This window comes from Falco rusticolus, chromosome 5 (assembly GCF_015220075.1).
Source record: "Falco rusticolus isolate bFalRus1 chromosome 5, bFalRus1.pri, whole genome shotgun sequence".
Taxonomy (NCBI): Eukaryota; Metazoa; Chordata; class Aves; order Falconiformes; family Falconidae; genus Falco; species Falco rusticolus.
The window spans coordinates 17,318,592-17,339,704 of record NC_051191.1 but is presented as its reverse complement, the minus strand read 5'-3'; the positions used below and the strand labels follow the sequence as shown (position 1 = coordinate 17,339,704).

Genomic DNA, 21,113 nt, shown 5'->3' with positions numbered 1-21,113 from the left:
CAGTAATATCTATTTTGTATGCAGTTGAAGTAGCTAGATGAAAGGCTAGAATGTCCTTTCAAGGGAACTACTTAGCTTAATAACTTCTTTCTCAGGTAAACTCACCAGTAGCAATTTTTCTGATTTAGCCATGAAGCTGCATAGCACTTAAAACTGCATGAAAGGGAGGTGTTTCATGTCTCATCAGTCTAGGAATATAAATCCAGTGTTACTGACTGATAAAAATGACTGATTATCAGTATAATTCTCTTTTCTTTGACTCCACTTGAACACAGTATTTAATGCAGTTTGAATTTGTTGGAATTCTCACATTGTGCTTTTGAGACTGCACACTACCTTAAAACATTCAGAATATGGGAATAAATTTGAGCTAAGAATTTTTAAGGTTGCAGCAACAACTTGAGGTGCTTCAAGTATCTCTGCTAGTCTTTCTGTCTGATCTGCTAGGAGAAAAAGGTAATTTTCAAGATAACCATTACTGAAGACATTTCTGTGTAAATGGACTAAACCACAACTTCAACTGCCTAGAAACTGCAGAGAGACAGTGGATAACTGATTCTAGATGTGATGTCAATAACCCAGGAACTGATGTTCCTTAAGCCATGGACACATCCTATATTAGCTAAAATCCCATCTTTTTTTATATCACAGAACCACGTATAAGTTGTAACTTAGGTCTGCAAGAGGTCTGCTGCAGCACTCAGATGTGCCCTGCAATTACAGCATGACACTGAGCGTAGTTCAAGGTCCTAAATGTGTGATCCTGGAATCCGTTACATCTGTGTAATATGGCACAAAAGCTATGGGAAACCCATGCCCTTCTGGAAGGGCAGCTGGAGACCAGGGCACGATACTTCAGAGCCTCTAAAATAAGACATGATTCCTATTTTGAAGCAACTAACCCAACCCACTGTGTAGCAACCCTGTTTTTAACATTATCAAATACTAACATAAAACAAGTTAGATATTTTACAGCATATCTGCTTTTGAAAGCTGTTTCATAATTTCACACTTCTGCTTGTAAGAAGCCTACAGATATCAAGTCTGAAATCCTGGTGTCTTTAATACATTCTAGCATTTATTTTCAAATGTATTCAAAGAATGCAATTAAATATCAGAATTAATTCTGCTTGAATAAAAAGCTAACACTCCTTTGGTCTTCTATCATAGAAGACTCTTTCTTTCACCCATCTTCCTGTAAAACCTTTTCTATGGATTCATTTTATTTGGTCATGTGTGATCAGAACTTTATGTAGTATTTCACATGATGTTTCATCTGCCTTGTGTAATGGCAAAAGTAGTATTTCCTTTACACTATTGAAATACATGACATGACAGCTGGTAGCATGAAAATTACCTTTTTCATGCTTATGTTAGTAGTTCATAATGCGTGTAAGTCTTGTCTTTCTCCATTTTTACCTGGTGAAGTTTGTCTCACTTCCGTCATGGACCTGTTGGAATGAGTCCAGAGGAGGACCATAAATATGATCAGAGGGCTGAAGCACCTCTCCTATGGAGACAGGCTGAGAGAGTTGGGGTTCTTCAGCCTGGAGAAGGTTCTGGGGTGACCTCATAGCAACCTTTCAGTACCTGAAGAGGGCTTATAAGATGAGGACAGGCTTTTTAGGGCCTGTAGTGATAGGAGAAGGGGTAATGGTTTTAAACTGAAAAAAACATAGATTTAGATTAGATACAAGGAAGACATTCTTTACTGTGAGGGTGGTGAGGCACTGGCAACGGGTTGCCCAGAGAAGCTGTGGATGCCCCATCCCTGGAAGCGTTCAAGGACAGGTTGCATGTGGCTTTGAGCAACCTGGTCTAGTGGCAGGGGGGTTGGAACTAGATGAGCTTTAAGGTCCCTTCCAACCCAAACCACTCTGTGATTCTGTGATTCCATCATAGGTTTCCAGGGTTGCAGTATACTAAGGTGCTGAAGACTCTGACAACTACAGCATGGTCTAACTAGAAAGCAAAAGTCTAGGAAAGGAAAGCCTACAATCTTAAACAGCCTGTCTTAAAGAAGGAAAGAAACAAAAGGGACTTTCTTTGTCTGCAACATAGATTAAAATTTACAAGAAAACTATTAATCAAAATTTTGGAGTACAAGAGCAAGTTAGCAGCCACTTGAATGAGTTATAGCCATATTAACAAAGTAGCAGCTCCAGGATCTATCACATTTACTTCATTTCATTAAATCAAATACTCTTTCACATGACTGGAAATCTTTTACTTTCATTAGCTCTGGCTGCTAAATCCTGGTTTTCCTGGTATATTGCACTCCTATAGGACTTGCTGCCTTTCCTCTACCTCACTTCTTAATGGCAATTCCACTTACTTACTTTGAACCAGTGGTAGAATCTGAATCCCAAGGGACCTGAAAAGTGCTTAATGTGGCATAAAACGTCATTTAAATATAAACTGAAGGTGTTCAACCCTTTTTAGGATCTCATAGTTTCAGAAGTTCCCAGGTCACCTGTTCATGGACTTAAAGCCTAAGATTGGGATTGGATTTTCAGAACTCAATATGTAGTAGCTCAGTGAGAACAAATAACGAATGACATGTCTAAAAACCTGCTCTTCTGTACATACGTATTTATTTCCCCAGAACAATGCTTGCAGCACAAGCCTTTTTTCTCCCTTGTGATCCTACTGTGATCCTAGCTTGTGGAGTTGTTTAATACAGCCTACTAAATTGTTTTGCCTTCTTCAGAAAATATGTGAAACATCTCACAGGACAGGATTGTAGGATTACTCATTGATTGATAAAATGTATGCCTTAAAGTAAAGAATTAAATTCAAGGATATGATAAGAGTGTGTAGTTAAGATCGTTGTTCTAAACACAATACAGAAAATTAGTGGTGTCATGATGGAGATGTGCTTACTGACCTGTTGTGGGAAATGTAAAACATCATGGAAAAAAGTGTACATTAACTTTTCTTATATTTCATATATTTATCTACGCAGTTCTGATCTACCATCAGACTTAGTTTCTGCAACATCCAATTTTTCTGTATAGCTGAGCAGATACATACCATAGAATTAAAAAAAATCATCTTCAGTTTATTTCCTGTGTTACATTTATTTCTAAGCTGTGATCATAAAAGCACTCTGTATTCTAGGGTTTACCTTTTCTGTAAGTGATGAAGTAATTTCACTTACAACTAATCGATAATAATGCACAAAACTGGTTCAGATCCTTTGAATCATGCACAGAACAATGCTTGTGCAAAAAACATGAAAAACTGTAATTATAGATGCTTCAGCAGTACTGCTGTTTAATATGTAGTCCCGTAGATCAAAACCATTTGTCTGTAGCAGAGTTCAGCATATTGAAATGACAGAACACTTTTCAGCGCTGTTCATTATGCAGTGCGCTGGATTGTGCATTTCCCAGCCCCAACAGAATTGGGTGGTGTGTAAGGGACACGCTCAGGCTCATTGGGGATTCATAACGGTTTCACTCTCTAACCACACACACCTAAGTCACATACAGCATCCTACTGTGAAAATGATCATTTTCCCCAACTGAACCCAGTTTTTAATCAAAACCAAATTTTTTCCAGCCACATAAATAGAAGAACACAATTTGAAAACCCTGTCCTAGAAGCAAAAAGGAAGCTACAGCAGCATAACATGCCCAACGCAGAACTTGGAACAAAGCCTATGCAGGCCCAAGGTTTCCGAGGTACAGTACCGTGTCACCTATCTTAGTTAAGATGAAAGATCCTGCTCTCCTGTTGATGTGACGATGATTTTGTCGTAGTCTGATTAAAGAGTAGTGTTGCCAATGCTCACAGTGTTATCACCTGTCTCCTAGCATTTTTCTCCCCTAAATATGTGAGTTCCCAGAGTTGCGGGACTCGTGAGCCACCTAAAATACTTTAACCTTCAGAGGCACAGAGAAGAGACAGAAAAGTTGACCCTAGTGTTTCCTAAAAGCTGAGAAACAGTAAGCGCAATAAGAGCCCCAAAGTAATTTTCTAAATAAAATCATAAATTCTATTTTTGGGAATGTACAACTCTCTTTTGAGCACCCGAGGTTGGCAACACTGAAATAATTAATTGTACTTTCTCTAAATTACCGTTAACGGATGTTTGGTATGTTTCTAAGCTAGCTCATCTAGCAAGCATCAATTAAGTTAAAAGCCTCAAGCACTGTGTTATAGGAGTTCACAAGAATGCAGCCTCTTGGTAACGTAAAAATTAATGCGCTTAAAATGAGCTGTATAAGCAGCAAACAGTATTGGTAGAGACAAATAAACTTTAACATAAGGTTATACCCAGAGAATGAGGCTTGTTCTCCTTTGTAACAGTAGAAAGCTCCTCATCAACCTTACCTAGGCCTAAATTTGCCCACCTGCACCCTGCTCCCAAGAGGTCCCGCAGCGCGAATGACCTGTCCCAGTGGCAGTGCGACCTCGCCGGGACGCGCAGGCTGCACGGTATGTCCTGCGCTGCCGGCCAGCCCAGCCCCGCCGCTGCGGGCGTAGCAAGAGCAGTCGGAGTCACAACCTTCGCACCTTCCTCCCACCCTTCCTCCCCAAGCACAGCATGGACGAGAGGCATGGGGAGCCCCCACCACGCACACTGCACACCCAGGCACGCGGAGAGGGGACACGGTGCTTGCACAGCGGTTGTGTGTGTCACTTGTTGGATGCCAAAACCCCACGTTGTTGGAGAGAAAAACTCACCTAATATTTAGACTGCTTGTTAACAAATGGAATAAGATATTCCAGGGATATTTTCCTTCTTGCAATTGCGAGGGAAATTACGGAGAATGTATTACTTGGTAATCAAAGCTGGATTTAAAGGTTAGGAAAGAAGTTTTAAAATTACCTCACAGATCATTTTACGGTTGTAATTATTTTAGATACACGAGATCCACTTCTAAATGTATTTCTAATATGAAAGAATATTTATAACTGTGTACTTACGGCTGATCTGCCATAGATAAGAAATACATTTTAAGCTTTGTATTAATACAAGGACTCACAAATATTTTTTTCCTGGAATGCCTGCACTCTTTATTTCCTTGGTTTTCATATGCTGTCACCTGCTGTCAGCCAGTAACCTTATCTGCTGTCCCCCCTGTGTGGTGACTAGATCAGAACTTTTGTCTTTCTTGTTTGTGTTGACTGATGTAGAAAAACCACTCTTCACCCGTGATGCATCACAGCTGAAGGGGACTTTCCTCAGCACAACTCTTAAGAAAAGCAACATGGGTTTTGGATTTACCATCATTGGTGGGGATGAGCCGGATGAGTTTCTTCAGGTGAAGAGTGTAATTCCTGATGGGCCTGCAGCACAAGATGGGAAAATGGAAACAGGTAATTAAGATGATTCCTCTGTCTTTTTATCTGAGATGTAGAGTGAGACATAGATTTCTGAGTCTCACTCTTTCTGTGAATGTGTATATTGTTCCATACAACTTTCTGTGTTAATGTGTAAACAGCTGCTCTGTAAGAAAATATAAGCTTCTGAGATAAAACTTGCTTCTAATTTTCCTTACTAATAATGCCAAGTAGCTAATTTTTCCCATTTCACAATATTTTAAGAAAGAAAAGATCTCTGCATTCTTTCCATAAAGATGGGATCTGGTGTTCCTTGGTTTACAGGCAGTTTACTCAAGGGCGGTCTGTGCATGGAAAGACAAGAGACAGGCAGAGAGCGCACAGATTACTAAGTGCAAATTTATTTCTTTAGAAAGGATGTTTTTGCAGAATAATCAAAGCCAAATCTGATCCAACATTGTTCTCATTGGAACCATCAAAGCAAAAATTTTCAGTGTGGCATATGGACCATAGGCATCTGTGAAAACTAACTAAATAAAACAAACTTCCTCTGAAGAGATTTAAAGCTGCTTCCATGATCTGGACTGTCACTGGAAATATTTTCATATCCACAGACTGATAAAGATTGCAAACCACTGTCTTAAGGGTTTGCAGGGTCATGTCAGGTCTATGTATGGATGAAATATTTTTGGAGAAAGATGAACTCAGTTTCCAAGCCAGCTGTCATCTCCTGTAGGAGAAGACAAGCAGAGAACAATCAAACCATTTAAGTTGGCAGCAATCTCCAGTCACTAACCTCCTGCTCAATGCAGGGCTAAATTTGTGGCTGGATCAGTTTTCTCAGAGCTTCATCCATGGGGCTACAGAAGATTTTATAGGATGGAGAACCCGCAGCTTCTGTCAGCTCCTGTCCCAATACTTAACCACTGTCACTGTGAAAATTTTTGTTCTTTAGATCAAGTTGGGATTTCCACCGGTGCAACTGGTAACCAGTGACTGTAGTCCTGTTGGTGCAGCCCCATCGCTGTGTACTGTCCTTCCCCCGCAGTCCTTGTTCCTCAGAGAATAGTCAGGCTGCACATGGGTACTGGGACATGTGCATGATATTTCTTCCATTTCTTACCAAGACTTTATAAAAGAAATACTAGTTTGGGATTTATGTTGCCTCTGCAGAAAACTGAGTTCACGGTGTCCAGAGTCATTGTGAGGATAAAGAGAATTTCCTAGCCTGTGACAGATCTCTGCGGATGGACCGCAGCAGCAGAGCAGGATCCTTTTAGTGTGTTACAGTACAGGGGGCAGACACATAAACACACACAGGCACAAATAATGTGGATGGAACAGTCCCAGGTGATTCTTCTGGAAATTCCCTTTCATCCTTCTTTTGTTGTAATAAAGGAATGATCTGGACTATCATCTGTTGGGATAAATCACCCTGATCTTTAGTTTATTCTGTAGGACTCTCCAGGACTTTGCAAGAAGGAAGTATGAAGGTTATTTAAAAAAACACTCAGTTTGCCTCAAGCCTTACATTACAGGTGGCATGATGTTTCTGATGCCAAATAGATAAAAGGTGATTTATATAAAGAAGCAAAATGTAAGAAGTAAATAGAATATAGATTGTTGGCATTGGTTTTATAAAAAAATTAGTCTAACAGCTTTTTAATTCTCAATTCTTGTTGCCATTTTAACTTAATGCAGTTTGGTTCCCAAAGGCAAAATTAAATTAGCTGATTAAGCGAACGAAGGATACAACAGGCTGCCTGAAGTTCAGGATATTCTAGTAACATGAACTTCATTTTCCCCAGTATTTTCATATTACCTAATACACGGCATGAGAGATTTTCATTGTTTGTCATGGTTTAGCATTCTCAGATCCAGGACTCAAAATGGTTACTTGCTTATCCATCTGAAGCATGGGCTGGGTGCTAGTGAACTTGTTCATTTGGAGTTCTTTTCTCTAGAAAAGAGTGTCCTGCAACTTAATAAAATTTCGATGTTGAAATTGAATACTATTGATGGTGATTATTTTAGTCATGGATTTTGATGAGAATATATAGGAAAAAGGTGCTTTAAAATGCATAGAAATAACATTGATTTTTTTCTGAGGTAATTAATTCAACTATATTAAGAATGCAAGACAGAAATGTACATTCAAATATATAATCACTCTATAATTATGTGAGCCTGATATATACAAAATTACATCTCAGAATAAATTCTGGCCTCAAATGTCTTCATTTTCGAGAAGAGCGACAGAGTTCTGATGTAAAGTAATTGGAGGATCTCAGGCTAATGATTGTGGCGTCTAACATGGTTTCTATGAATATTTGAAGTGATTTTCTAAATATGATAATGGTAAACTGAAAGAAGATATTTAAGGTCAGAGTATTTATAAAAGCACTGTTCCACAAAGTGCTTGTATTTCCTGATATCCAATCCTTTTTACACTTCCTGAAGTAGAATTTTCTCTCCCTATTCAGCCATTTTACAGTCTTATCAGCTGGAGATATGAAAACCTCCCAGGTTCCATCAATAAGATTTTGTTCATAAAACTTTTAAACTTATGTTTTAAAACTGTTTGGAATTAGATATGTACCTTTGTTTGTTAGGTAGGCATTACTGGATGATGAATAGAGATTTGAAAATAATTTTATTTGTTCTTTTGACATGAACTGCATGTCATGTCATGTTACTGTACAATTTATGTGCACTGTAGCTATGATCACAGTTATAGAAGGCTTTGATAAATTACCAGAATATCATATTGTGGCAGTAGGGCATCACAGTAGAGACCTTGAGGACAATGGTGCTATAACTGAGGTAACTTGGGTGTAAGGAATAACCACAGGTGCTGGTGCTCCCAGCTGTAATACATCTCTGGAGCCTTTCCCTTGCAAGGCCGATACTTGTTTTTGGCCAAGTGGTAAACAAAGTCCTAGTGTTTCAGACGTGCATCAGATATGGGGAAAAAAGGAAGAAAAGGCTCCATCTATTTAATCTTAGCTGATCCTGGCCACAGGCTGAAAACGCCAATACTGTACTTTATCCTAATTGTTAAAGAAACAAGCTCATAGAAAACTAATACTGTAATTTTGGTTTACTTCTCCACCTAAAATCTCATGTAGGGGTCAGATACAAATGGTATTCCAAGAGAAGAGTGAATCTGTGTAAGATGTTGTTGTCACCCTTTGACACGATCACACTACAGTGATTTTACAAGCCAGTTTCAGAATGAAACAATTTTGGATTTCATCCCCTGGAACATGAAAGCAGCTTCCTGACAATGACTTGGCATTGCTGTGATACTATGAAGCAATTGAAGCAGTGAGGCAAACTGAGTGCACTGAGATGCAACAAGAGATATCTGAGGTCCTGGTGATCCAACACCACCGCTCAGTGCCCAGTGCTGGGCACTAAGAGATAGCTGTAATTGTCCCAGACCCACAACAAACCTCACAAGCAGACTCAGAGGACCCACATCTCATTGAATGAGTCAAAAACAGCCAAAGTTACATTCCTGATCCCATTTGCCAGATGTTTCAGAATTCCTAAGGGTTATTATGCCCTCACGTAAATCTAGCGTCTGTGAGCTAATGGCTGTTAATAATACTGCAAATGCCTTTCTAGGACATGTTTTAGCATTTGGAGCTCAATCAAGCTGCTGGATATGAACATTACACTCCATAGCAGTCTCTGCCTACCTCAGGACAGCCTAGGAGCTGATACCACATTCTTTCCTGAGAGGTTACATTGCTCTGTCTTGTCTGAAACCTCACTCTGCCAACGGAAAACTGTCTCCATTTAAGAGGCCCCTGTATCCCATTAAAATGCTGAGTGAACATCACTGGTAAAAGACTACATCTACATGAAAAGATTTTTATACAGCGAGTGATTCTGAATGACTGCTGTTCTAAGGCAAACAAAGATTTAAGCCTGCGGCTGAGTCGGATAAAAGCTCAAGCTGCAAAGACAAAAATTTCCCTACAATTTTCAAGGTTATTCAGTGGACTAGATAAACTGAAACATTCCCACGTAATCAAGCTCGAGAAAGATTCTCACCTGCGCATTTTGGCAAGTTGCAGTTCCTTTGGTGAAATTTTCCAGGAAACAGCTCAAAGACACAGTGCATAAGTGGTTAATTGCATCTATTGATGACCCTTCTGACTGATGAATAGCTAGAATCATTGCAGGTTGAATTTTCCCGAAACGTATGTACATCTGTGATGAATTGTCATATCTCAACAGTGTGAATCAAGAAATGGGAAATATGTTCTTTGATTTCATCAGCCAAGCATACATTTGGCCAGCTCCAAGGTGCCAGATCACCTGTAAACAATGCAGAGTTGGCCTTTTTTAGATGCTGTTCTCTCAGGAACAGAAGCTTCACTTTAATAGTTAATCTATTTTAGAGATAAAAAATTATAAATGTAAGGTAAGGTTCAGCTAACAGGTATAGGTGTCTACAAGGCAGATGTCTACACCTACCATATGACTAGACATCTACCACTTTTAGATGACTGTTTCAGGATGAAGCCTAAATACTAGAGATTTAGAGGCTAGAGATCAGTCCCACATCTACCACTCAGAATTTCTACTGCCCCTGAGAGATCTCCAAACGGTCCAAGCCAGCTGTTAGAAATCCTGCAAGTACCGACATGTGGCATTGCTGCTATTTGTGGGCATAGCATCAATGCCCATAACAATCTTCTATACCTGATGAATTTTTCAAGAAGCTGAGGTTACTCTAAATGTAAGCAAATTGGAGGGACTGCACACTTGTTGATCTACAAAGTTATAAATTTTGTTATTCACTTGAATAAGAGCAAAACTAAAGCCATTATCAGGTGGTTTGCCCTACAGTGACATGAAGCTTGGGGAATAATTATCTAGCCACTATTCATGCATATTTTTGCACATGAAGGCTAATATCTCACAGCAACTTTAAAAAGTAGAGGACTTAAGGTAGAAGGAATTGGGGACATATGCAAAAGGATGCATTTTTACAAGTTCAAACAGATCCTTAGTTCTGTTCCCTGTTTGTCCGTTGTCAGTTCAGATCTCACCTAATGTCAGATCAGATGAGATGCAAGCTGTCCAGTTTCAGCAACACCAGAAAAGGTGAACTATATATGCACAAAGGATGCCTTCAATTCAGAGAAGTAAATACATTAAAAAATTAAAAAATGTTTTGGCAGTCATCTGGGAATGTCAAGATCTATCTGACAATATTCGCCTTTACAATATTCCCTCCCCCTGGTAGCCAACTGTTTACCACAGTTGTCATCTCAAGAGGCTCACTGACCAGGAGCTCAGTGAAGAGCTTGCCACACACATGTGCAGGACTTCATTTCCACAATACCAGCAGCTGGCTGAAATGTAGTTAGCTCACCTGCTTGACACCGCCTCATCCCGTGGCACCAGGAAGACTGGCCTCCCACAATTAAGGCATGGCATTAGGAACATGAGACATTGTGCTACTCACTGGACTGCTGAAGAAGGAGTATCTTTTCATTATCCTTATGCATCTCCAGGCTAAAACACTCTTCTCATATCTACAAAGACCTCATCAAGTGTCAGTCTTGTAGCTGCAAGCTTGTGGCAGGTCTGTGAGAGCAGAGCAGCATACATAAAACCAGCCTGTGTTATCAGCTTCCCTTTGCACCTTGGCTTTGTTTGGAAGCTAGGATGTTTCATCTGAACCAGCAGTGGCCTTTTTCTCCCCGTTTCAGTCTAGCTAAGGCTAGCTAAGTATCTCTGTCTTCAGATGTTGCTATTAATCCCATGGAGTTAAGAGAAGGAAAATCCTCCAGCAGAGGCAGCTGACGTAACGGTGCAAAATGCAGCAGAAACAGTGTATTTGCATCGTGTACAACTGAAATCATTGTGTTCTCTGTTCAGCCACAACACCTAGAGTTCCTTTCACCAGTGATAGTGGTTACATTTTCGTGAGCCAAACCAGGAGTAACTGTTCAGTAAAACCTCATCCTGGTTTTCTAAAGCCAGTCTTCCCACGTTTCACAATTTGGCTTTTCAAGGAGAAGAGACAGAGAGCATTGAGACTGGAACTGCAAAGTTAATGCTGTGGTCTTTACACTCTGCGTAAGGATGGAGCTAACAGATGCCCTGCTAGTTCATAGCTGAGACAAATGGACATCCAGGGGCTGCACGTCATTTTTTTTTCATTTGTGCAGTACACAGCACCCTACTCTATTCAATCCACTTTATATTTCTCACTATAAAAGCTTGCATATGTCATATAACTAATGCCAAAACTCTTCAAGAGATGCATGGATAAAATTAACCTTGACTTTTGAGAATCTTCCCAAGGTAGACTGATGCAGTCCTGTGCTCGTCCTCACAGTTTTATCCTGAATCTCTATGTAACTGTAATTCTTTAAAGTGCAACTCTTTATTTTTTTTAAAGGTGACTAAATGTGAGTCTTAGTTTAAATTTGACAAGTAAAAGTTTCTATTGCCTTAGTTGCAGAGGAAAGCTCTGAAGTACAACCAATATTACATTTAAAATGTTTCAAACAGAAAGCAAAGAAAAAAAATGCCAGTTTCACTATTTATTTGATATCATGTATTGAGGCTCACTTTAGCTGGGGAAAGGGATGTGACTTGTGGTTTTGAGTGCGTGATGGTGACAGTAAAAATAATATTTGCATTTTAAGAGTATTAATAGCAATGAAGAACTTGTAGCAGAAAGATATTCTCTTTCAATCCCCCTTTCTTTCATATTTTAAAGTAGATAATTCATTGAACTCTGCATGTAAATAGACCGGAAGATAGTACTTAGGTTGCTAGAAATTTTTAGTACTCATGCTATTTTTTTCTAACATTAGTTTTCCATTATATTTTGTGTTTTTCTTGCTTTCATATAAAATGAACTCGCTACAGTAGTCACAGTAACATTTATAAATTTCTTATGTCAACCAAAGACCTGAGAAAAGTGTCCGCTTCTGTCACAAAGTTACTGAATTCTAATCTCCGTGAGGTTCCTGCTCTAGTGTTTTCGTCATATTTTTATTCTTTTGGTACTTGCTGGATTATTAGATCCTCATTGAATGATAACCAGCACAGATATGAGCCTACACTGAAAAAAATGTCTCTATATTTTGTATACCACATGCTGTTACTGTCTGCATCTGAGGTCTTTGTGTGCATCTTGTCAGATTTCTTTGGTTGGCTGGTGTGATGTTCAATAGCCTTATGTTCTCCCTGAGGTGCAGAAAATCCATATGTCACTATCTGTTCTGCCTGATACGGCATTAGAGCTTGAGTCCATGTTGCCTATCCATGAAGCTACTGAGCATTCATCAAGAACTGCATACAAATCTTTCCTATTAAAACCATTCCACTTTGCATAAACATTCCTGGAGGTATGAAGCGAGTTATTGATTCTTTTTAGCCCTGTCATTGGGCTATTCCCTTGAAGTCTTCAATTAAAATTATTTCTACAAACAGCAAGAGCAATTACAGCAGAGCATCTAACTTGGATTTAAAAATGCTCTAAAAATATATGTTCTTTAAATCACAGGAATAATTAGAAAAAAAATTGTAGGAACTTCCTGTCTTCACCTCACATGCTGTCTCACTCCATGAGATGATTCTGGTTACTCATCCAAACAGGACTCACTGGTCTCTGACTCCATATCCTGGTTTTTAGCCCTAAAGTTTGCCATCATTTAGAAATTTTAGGAACCTTCTGTCTGAAGCTTTAGGCTTAGTACCTTAATTCAAGGCAGTTCAAAACATCACTTTAAGGAACACAGATCCCCAAGTGTGGTGTCTGTAGGGAGGAAGAGGTTGCCTCCTGCAGACAGCTGAGACTGCCAGCATTTGGGGTGCGATTCAGTTGCATAAACTTAGGTGTCTGGTGCCATTAAAAATGCCAGAGATCCCACATAGACTCCCCCTGCCCTTCCAGGCAGCAGTCTCTTGTATGTCCTCTGTGATACCTTATGAACATCTCAAATGCCCGAGGCTGTTCAAAATTACATTAGAGGCCTTAAACAACAACTTCTGTGCCTTAAGAGGAGTGTGTAAATAGACTTCTTCGTTGTTCTGTGTCATCTATTGCAGGAAGCAGTGATTGATTCATTACTGTAAAAATAAATCTTTTCTGATAGTGTTAAGGATATTTTTTTTCCCTAGCCTAATTCAGAGCTCACACTTGTGGTTTTGTGAACACTTACAAGAAATGGCAAAAACCTTTTTAAACTTAATAAGCTTAATTTTCTCTCATTTAACCATTCAAACAACATTATAGGAAGCCTGATGATTAAGTTCAGCCATATACTGGTGATTATAAATTCATTTTTGTCTCCAGTGCTTATAGTATTTTGATTCAGATGTTATTGGTGCCCATAAAGTATATTCCAATATTAGGACTGAATAATATGTGTAACTTGTTTTCTTTCTGATAGTGACTGTTCTTCAAAAGACTTTTTTCTAAGTCCAAATAATACACAGAAATGCAGCAGGAATCTGGAAAGAACAGCAATCTTTCATTTTGCTTTGATAAATCCATATTTACACACAGGAGACAACTCATGGTATGCATGGTTTATGGCACTTATTTAATTTTGAAAGAAATTCACATTTGTTGACACTATATTTTGATCTATGTTTCTCAGTCCTAAGAATGATAATATGTGGTTCCTACTTGAAACAGTAAAATACTGAACATGTAAGTAGGTGAAGTGCTGGGTTATGTAAGTGTGCCACATAGTCTTCAGCAAGCGAGAGTATATAAGCAGGTCTGCTTATATTTAGTAAGTTGATTCTAAAGGTTAAGCCGTTAAAACAACTCTTCCAGCAGCAGCTGTAGAAAGTTGAACATGTTTGATTAGAGATGGCTGAGGACTGAGCGTGTCCAACCATGCCAGATTCCACATGTACAGCACTTACTGTCTTTTTATCCGACTGTTTCACCTTTGACAAGATTTTCGCTGCAGTTATGTTTTTATTTAACCCAGAAACCAAAGGTGAAGAAATCGGAAAGAGAGGGCGTAATGCAGATGCAATCTATGATAATATAAACAATCCTGTCTCATATGGACAAATGCAACACAAACCATATACACAAGACATACACGCTCTGTAGAACCTAAGCCACCGGTCTAGCTCTCTGTAGCAAGAGTAAATGGGAGATCTGGTGCTCAGATGTGCCGTGTCTTTAGCAGAGAATAAGATCATAGAGAAATCAAGAAACACAGAAAAGTAAAATATGAGTAAAGGTGAAAAAACAGAGAGAGTAATTGGAACATGAACTATTCAGGTATGTGCAGCCTCACATTGCTATTAATCCAAGGCCTGACTCCATGGAAAATATGGCCACAGAAGCCAAAGGCATAGACACGGATACTATAACTAAAACATAGTCATACATATTGCACTATGCAAAATACAAAGGCAGAAGAAATGTTACACGATTTTTTTCTCTCTACTATCAGATACTAATACATTTATCCCGTTTTATTGTTCATATTGTCATACACAAAAAAAGTGTGTATGACAAGTCTTGGAAGCCCATAAATTCATTCTTTAACCTGAACTCTGTCACACAAAATCTGCACATTCTGCTATTAGGATATTTAAAATAGGCCAGGAGATGATAAATATATTGTCGTAATCTTCACATTTATTAGGACAACTTTTGTAAGTTTTGCAAATCGCCAGTTGAGTAAGCAGTGTGCTATGAACTCAGTGTCTGCCAAAAATGCTGCAGTTGCAGAAATAACTTTTTTCCTATCAAATGTAATTAACATCTGTCTCGCATGATTTGGCTATTTGTATGAACAGACAAAAATATACATTGGAAATAATAGTCATCATCTTCTCATGTACTGTTTCATTCCATAAAGAATGACATCTTGTTTCTTAACAAGAATGATCTGGGAGGGGGGGGAGCTTCTTTCTATATAAAGCAATGACAGGGGAAGTGAGAACTTCATATTGCACTAATGAAATTAATAATCTAGAACTGCACTTTTTAATATCATTAGCCATGCCACCTTTGATTTTCTTCTAATTTTGTTGTTTTGGCATATAGGTCTTTTTTATACCATTTGATTATCAAAACAAAAAGTAAACATTTAGCTGAATTTCAAATATTTTTTCATTTTCTATTCAAAATCATATAGATTAAGAAATGCATAATCACCTCTGCCTCCACATTTGTGCTACCAAATGCAATCTGTATCTGTATTAAAATCTGATAGCTCAGAAATTCAACTCTTGATTTGCCTTTAGCTATTATTTAAGAACAAATTTTAAAGCTAAAATTTAAAGTGAATTTTAAACCCTTTGAAAATTTAAGAATAAATTAAGTCATGGCTTTTAAGATACAGTTTCTGTTGTATATTTAGAATGGGAATACTTTCTTGACAGTTAGCAAATATTTTACTGGAACAAATTATTTAACATCTCTGTACCTGAAATTCCTCATCCCAAACCAGAAACAGTCATTTTAGAACTTTGTGAAGTCCAATAATTATTGTCGTTAGCAACTCCTATCATAACAATTGCAAATGTTAGTTAAGAGAAGCTTAATGGAGCTCAGCTTAAGATATTTAGGTCGAATACTGTGTATGTCCAATTGTGCAATATACTTTTAAACAGAAATCTGTGCTCAATCCCATGTACATCATTTTTTTTTGTCAGGGCTCTGAGTTTCTCATTTGATGTATGGCATAAAGTGAAAAAATCCAGAATTACATTATAGGTGAAGAAACATTTCCAGGCATATAAATCATATTCCAGGAGCTTTGTGAACTTTTAACTAATGGGGGTTACAGAGGCATTTCAGGCAATTTTCTTATCAGTTCACTTCTAAAGCATCTTTCACTGCCTGTTGCCAGAATCTGGATGTTAGCACAGATCACCTCTCATATGACCCTGTTTAGCTGTTCACATAGCCTTTGTAAGAAGAGCAAGGTTTATCCCAGCACTGATGCGGCAGCCTCTTCGTAATTGATGATTCTGACATTTTAAAAAATTGCTTGTTTGTTTAAAAACCTATAATGAAAATTTCTCAATAACATAAGGAGTGCTTTGCAAACCAGTAGGCAGGCATGAAGTTAACTCTGATGCGATGTGAGAAGCCCCTGGAAAGTTTCATCCAGCCTTCTCTCTCTCTGCTCCACAAAAGTCTTCTCCTCTCCAGCAGTCACCCAAGTGCCATACTGGTTCTGAGGCAGCGAACAGAGGTGGAGCTCGAGATGCAATGCTGCTACCCTATGTGCCGTGCATGCTGCAGCAGCTGCCTGGGCAGCACCCACTTGCTTCTGCTCATCTCCTTGTTCAGTAGGTACCACAGGGGAGCAGTGCCGTGTACAGGACCTGCAGAAATTCTTGGTGACTGAAGCTCAGGAGGTCTCATCTATCCATCTCAGGGGGTGACCAGGTCGGGGGTGGTGGGAGAGGAGGATCCCATCACCAGAGGGTGGATGCAGGACTGGGAGAAAACTGACTGGACTGGGATTTGCTGTAGCTGAAGATGAGACAATTTGTTTTTCTTCTGCAGGGAGGGAAGGAGAAAATGCAGTAACGCTACGCTCAGAGATGGCTGGAGAGTGGGTGTTTATGTGCGTTGTGTGTGTGTAGAAGGAGGCAGGAGAGGGGAGGGCAAGGTACTAAAGAAGAGAAGAAAAGGAGCTCTGCGAGAAAGGTCTGAGAGCAGGGATGTGAGTATAGATCTTTTAAACACTGGCACTTTCACTCCTTTTGATGTATTGCTTTCTTCTTCAGCTCCTAATGAAAGTAAATTAAATTTCTTTATATTCAACTAATTTCTTCTGCATTTAAATCAGCATCATTGTACGCAGTATTTACTGAAACTTTCTTTGCCATACTGAGCATCACTTGTGGTACTGCTGAGGAAAAGCCAGATAATATTGGACACTTCTTTCCTTGATAGGTGTGTTCCTTGAAAATTTATTTATAAGCTAATAGTGAGTCATGACACATGCTGGGTTATGCTGCTGCTCTGTTATGCGTGATCTTTTCTATTCCACCTGTACGTACACAAAATAACACGTCTCAATAAGCAAGGGCTATCAGCGGCTGATGGTTACTGGCCTGAAATCACCCCTTTGAATCCTGTGAACCCATCAGCTCTGCAGAAGCTGGCAGGGCTGAGCTGGGGGTGCCTGTAACACTGTGAAGGACTGAAAGAGCACAGGAAAAAATGGTGGTTTCGTGCTGGGGTGATTCAGAGAAAGCAGGCAGCAGAAAGAGGTGGGAAACTGGAAAAAGAGGAAATTGAGGTAGTAATAGGAACCTGACAATGCTTTCAAGTCTTGTGATGGAGAGATACAGGTTATAGTTTTATAGAAACATCATTGCAATTGTATGGGAATGGAAGACGTACTAGATGTGCAGGGCAGCATTAATCATACCACTGTCTCTATCATGTTGCTAGAATTATTGCCCTGATACTGGCCAGAGCCTCAGCCAGGGCTCTCAGGACCCATCTTGTTCACTGGAACCTGGCTGACTTTTCTTCCACAGCAACCTCTAGAAAATTCCATGCGCCACAAGGCAGCCTGGTGGGCTCAGGCAGGTTGTCCTCAGGCAACTGGTGAGGAAAGCATCCAGCCACAGCACAGACACTGCCTCCCGTCAGACCTCATCACTGGCACCACAAATCAACCACGTATTTAACCTTGTTTAATTAGTAGGTGGGTTTGGGCATAGATTCCTCTAAAAATCCACATGAAGTTCATGCAATGCTGCTGTGCTACACATGGTACCAAAAGTTTTACTACATTTCTGCATGTATACTTTTTATATCGTTTTAGGAGGTTGCTTTATTTGGGGGGGGTGTCGTTCTAACATAGACAGGTGAAGTTAAAAATACTATCATTCTACCTCTGGTTGTTTTCCAGACAGGTTAGAAGAGCAGCATCATTACTGAGGAGTTCAAAAAAGCTTTCTGGGTTTTTGGTAGATTGTTTATAGCAATCTGTTTAGTTTGTCTTATTCCAATTATTTTCTGTATATCAGACAGAGTGTATTTTTTAGGCCAAACTTGATTGCATCAAAAGGAAATGCAGTTCACTATTATATAAGAGATTCAAGTGTTTCTAGTGCAGTTCCTACTTATTGAAAAAACAGTTCTGAACTGTTTTGGGAAATAGGGCTAATCATAAGAATTGCACTTGAGCGATTGTGCATGCCAGAAATGCTACTCCATGCAAGGTGCCGAGCTGATGGATTTTTATTTTAGACTGTACAGTGTTGTAAATACTATCCTTCGATAGTCTGGTCCATTCTGAATGCAGGATTGTGATACTTTAAACATTACATTTGCTACAAGAATAATTAATTCTGCTTTGCCTAAGCATAATATATGTAATTTAAAGTCAACTGGAAGTAATATTTTTCAAAAAATGTGGGCATTTTTTTTTTAATAAAAAAAGTTCAAAACTGAAAAGAATATGAGCTTAGGAAAATTCAGTGAAAAACTGTACCATAATGTTTCTATTTTTTAGAGGGTTTTTTATTTAACTATTTGAGCCAAATTGCCACAGACTGGTAATTTCTTCTTGGACAACCCCAACCTAGAAAAAAATTCTCAGAAAACACATTCTTTGTGTAACCTCTTTTTTACCAGGTGTGTCTTATCTTTCCATTTACCAAAGCTCCTAGTGATAAGAATTTTCTTAAAGCTTGTAAAGCAACATGCATGTTTGTAGTGTATGTAGAGGCATAGACATAGTGGTGCAGCGTTACTGGTGCTCCAGCAGTGACACCGGTAGCAGCAGCGCTCCCCAAGGTGACAGCACACCAGGTCTTTTTACAACAATTTCCAAAGCCCAGGGTTTGACCCAAGTCATCCAGTTCTGTGTCACACTTACAAATATATAATACTTTTTCTAAGCACAATCTTTAGAGATAATCCATTATAAAACAAAGATATGCATATTATATGTCGTGCAGGTATCTGGATGTATCTAAAACTGTTAAATAGATGGTAATATAACATTGGTTATAATATGAATAGCAGATGTTGAATGTGGATGATGAAGCGGTTTGCTATGTGTATGTCTGTGGGTAGGTGTGCTGAAGGTGTATCTCTGTGTAAAAATACATATGTGTGGGTGTCACTATATATACGTTTTTATATATATATAACCCATAAAATTCAGTCCATTTCAGAAAACAAATGCAGTTCTTTCTAGGAACTAGGGGAGGTAGATGAAATATTATATTATTTCATCATATCAAATATTCTTACAGGTATATCGCTGAGGGGCTCCATGCCATGGAGCAGTCACTTTTACAGTGATCAGCCTGATCCCAGGGATACGGATTTTGACTTTCCCACATAGAAAAATATCCACATATAGATGTTAACTTCACTTTGCATGTGTGTGTTAGAATTAGGAGCTAATTTTCTTCCACTATGAATTTTGTATTGAACATGCTCTTGGGTTGACGGAAAAGCCAGGCTTTCCCTGATTTAGGTCTTCTGCCAGTTAAGTGCAGGAGTGACAGTGGTGATAGAAATCAACATCAGGTCCCCTCTCTCTCTCTCATACACACACATAGCTGGAATGCAGCTGAGGGGAAGAGCCAGACCAAGTACAGGAAAAACGAGGGACTGGAACAAGGGCCCTAAAGCAAAGGATAAAATATAAAGTGTAATCTCAGTAAAGACTGTATCAAAATCTGTTTGCACAATGCAAACACATTGAATGCACATAGGAGACCTTTAATCTGTCATATCCTGAATTTGAAAGTTTTCTCTCGGGGTATATAATAGATAACATAAAAGAGACTTGAAACAATCCCTCTTTGAGTCAAGACTGGAAGGGGAAAGTCAGCGTATTTAGACAGTGCCTGATAGCCTTCCTGTGGCTGAGAGCAGCCCTGTCCAGTGGGCAAGCAGTGATGCATAATAACCTTGTACAGTATAACATGCATCTGTTTCAACAGCCTTCAGCAAGATTTTTACTCTTTTCTTGCAATGGCAGCAAGTTCTTCTAAATCTTAGAAATAACATGGGCTACCATGACGTTTTTGTCACCTCTGTTTGCACCTTGCAATCGCAGTTTTTAGGGATAGGCTATACATCAAACCAATTCCTTCAGAGTAATTTAAATTTCTCATGCACTGTAGCCTTACTATTATATTGCTATCACTGATGGAATTAGATGTTCTTTTAAATCCCGATTTAGCTGGAAAAGACAGATATCACATTAAGCTCATGTAATTTTTATTCCTTTTTCTTTCACCTCTTTATATTTCAGTCAACTTGATGCAACAGTATTAATTTGCCATTAGATGAAGGCACACCTCGTATTTTTCTGTTTGAATTAGGCAGCGCGTCTGGTTTTTAATTTGGGAGAGTGAGGGATTTGAGGCAATTGCAGAATGCTCACGTAACTAATTTCTTTTAATGGCAACAGCTTTTAATCTCTTTCACGTCTTGTTGGTATCAGAGCACATCTGGGTCTTACTTAGGTATTCAAAATCTTTGTTATGCCTCGAGAGCATCCTTCCCAAATGGATTCTGTTTGTGCAAGTGAAGAAGAAGAATATATTATCAGTCATCTTAAACAGTCTTGCTTTTGCACATTCCCTTTAACGACATGAAAATAACTATACAGACAAGTACTCGTTCTACTTCTTTTCATGGTTGGGGAGAGGGGGAGAATGCTTCAGTAGAAGAAATGTAGAGAGTGGGTAAGAACCAACTTGGGAAGATATTCAGTTATAATCCAAAGTGGAACCTGACTGGACTCCAGAGGAGGTTTACTATGTGCAAACAGTTCTTCCCAGTGGGTGCAGAAGACTAAACCTCATCT

The 21,113-nt window shown here is 39.0% G+C and overlaps 1 protein-coding gene across 10 annotated transcripts in view; it reads left to right on the top strand.

Moving 5' to 3' along the window:
• MAGI2 (membrane associated guanylate kinase, WW and PDZ domain containing 2) overlaps positions 1–21,113 on the top strand; it is a 755,449-nt gene that overhangs the window by 599,539 nt on the left and 134,797 nt on the right. For all 10 annotated transcript variants that reach the window (XM_037389565.1, XM_037389568.1, XM_037389566.1 and 7 more), the window contains 2 exons: positions 3,565–3,686; positions 5,146–5,328. In XM_037389565.1, the coding sequence (XP_037245462.1) occupies positions 3,565–3,686; positions 5,146–5,328 (305 nt within the window). The remainder of the gene's footprint in view (positions 1–3,564; positions 3,687–5,145; positions 5,329–21,113) is intronic.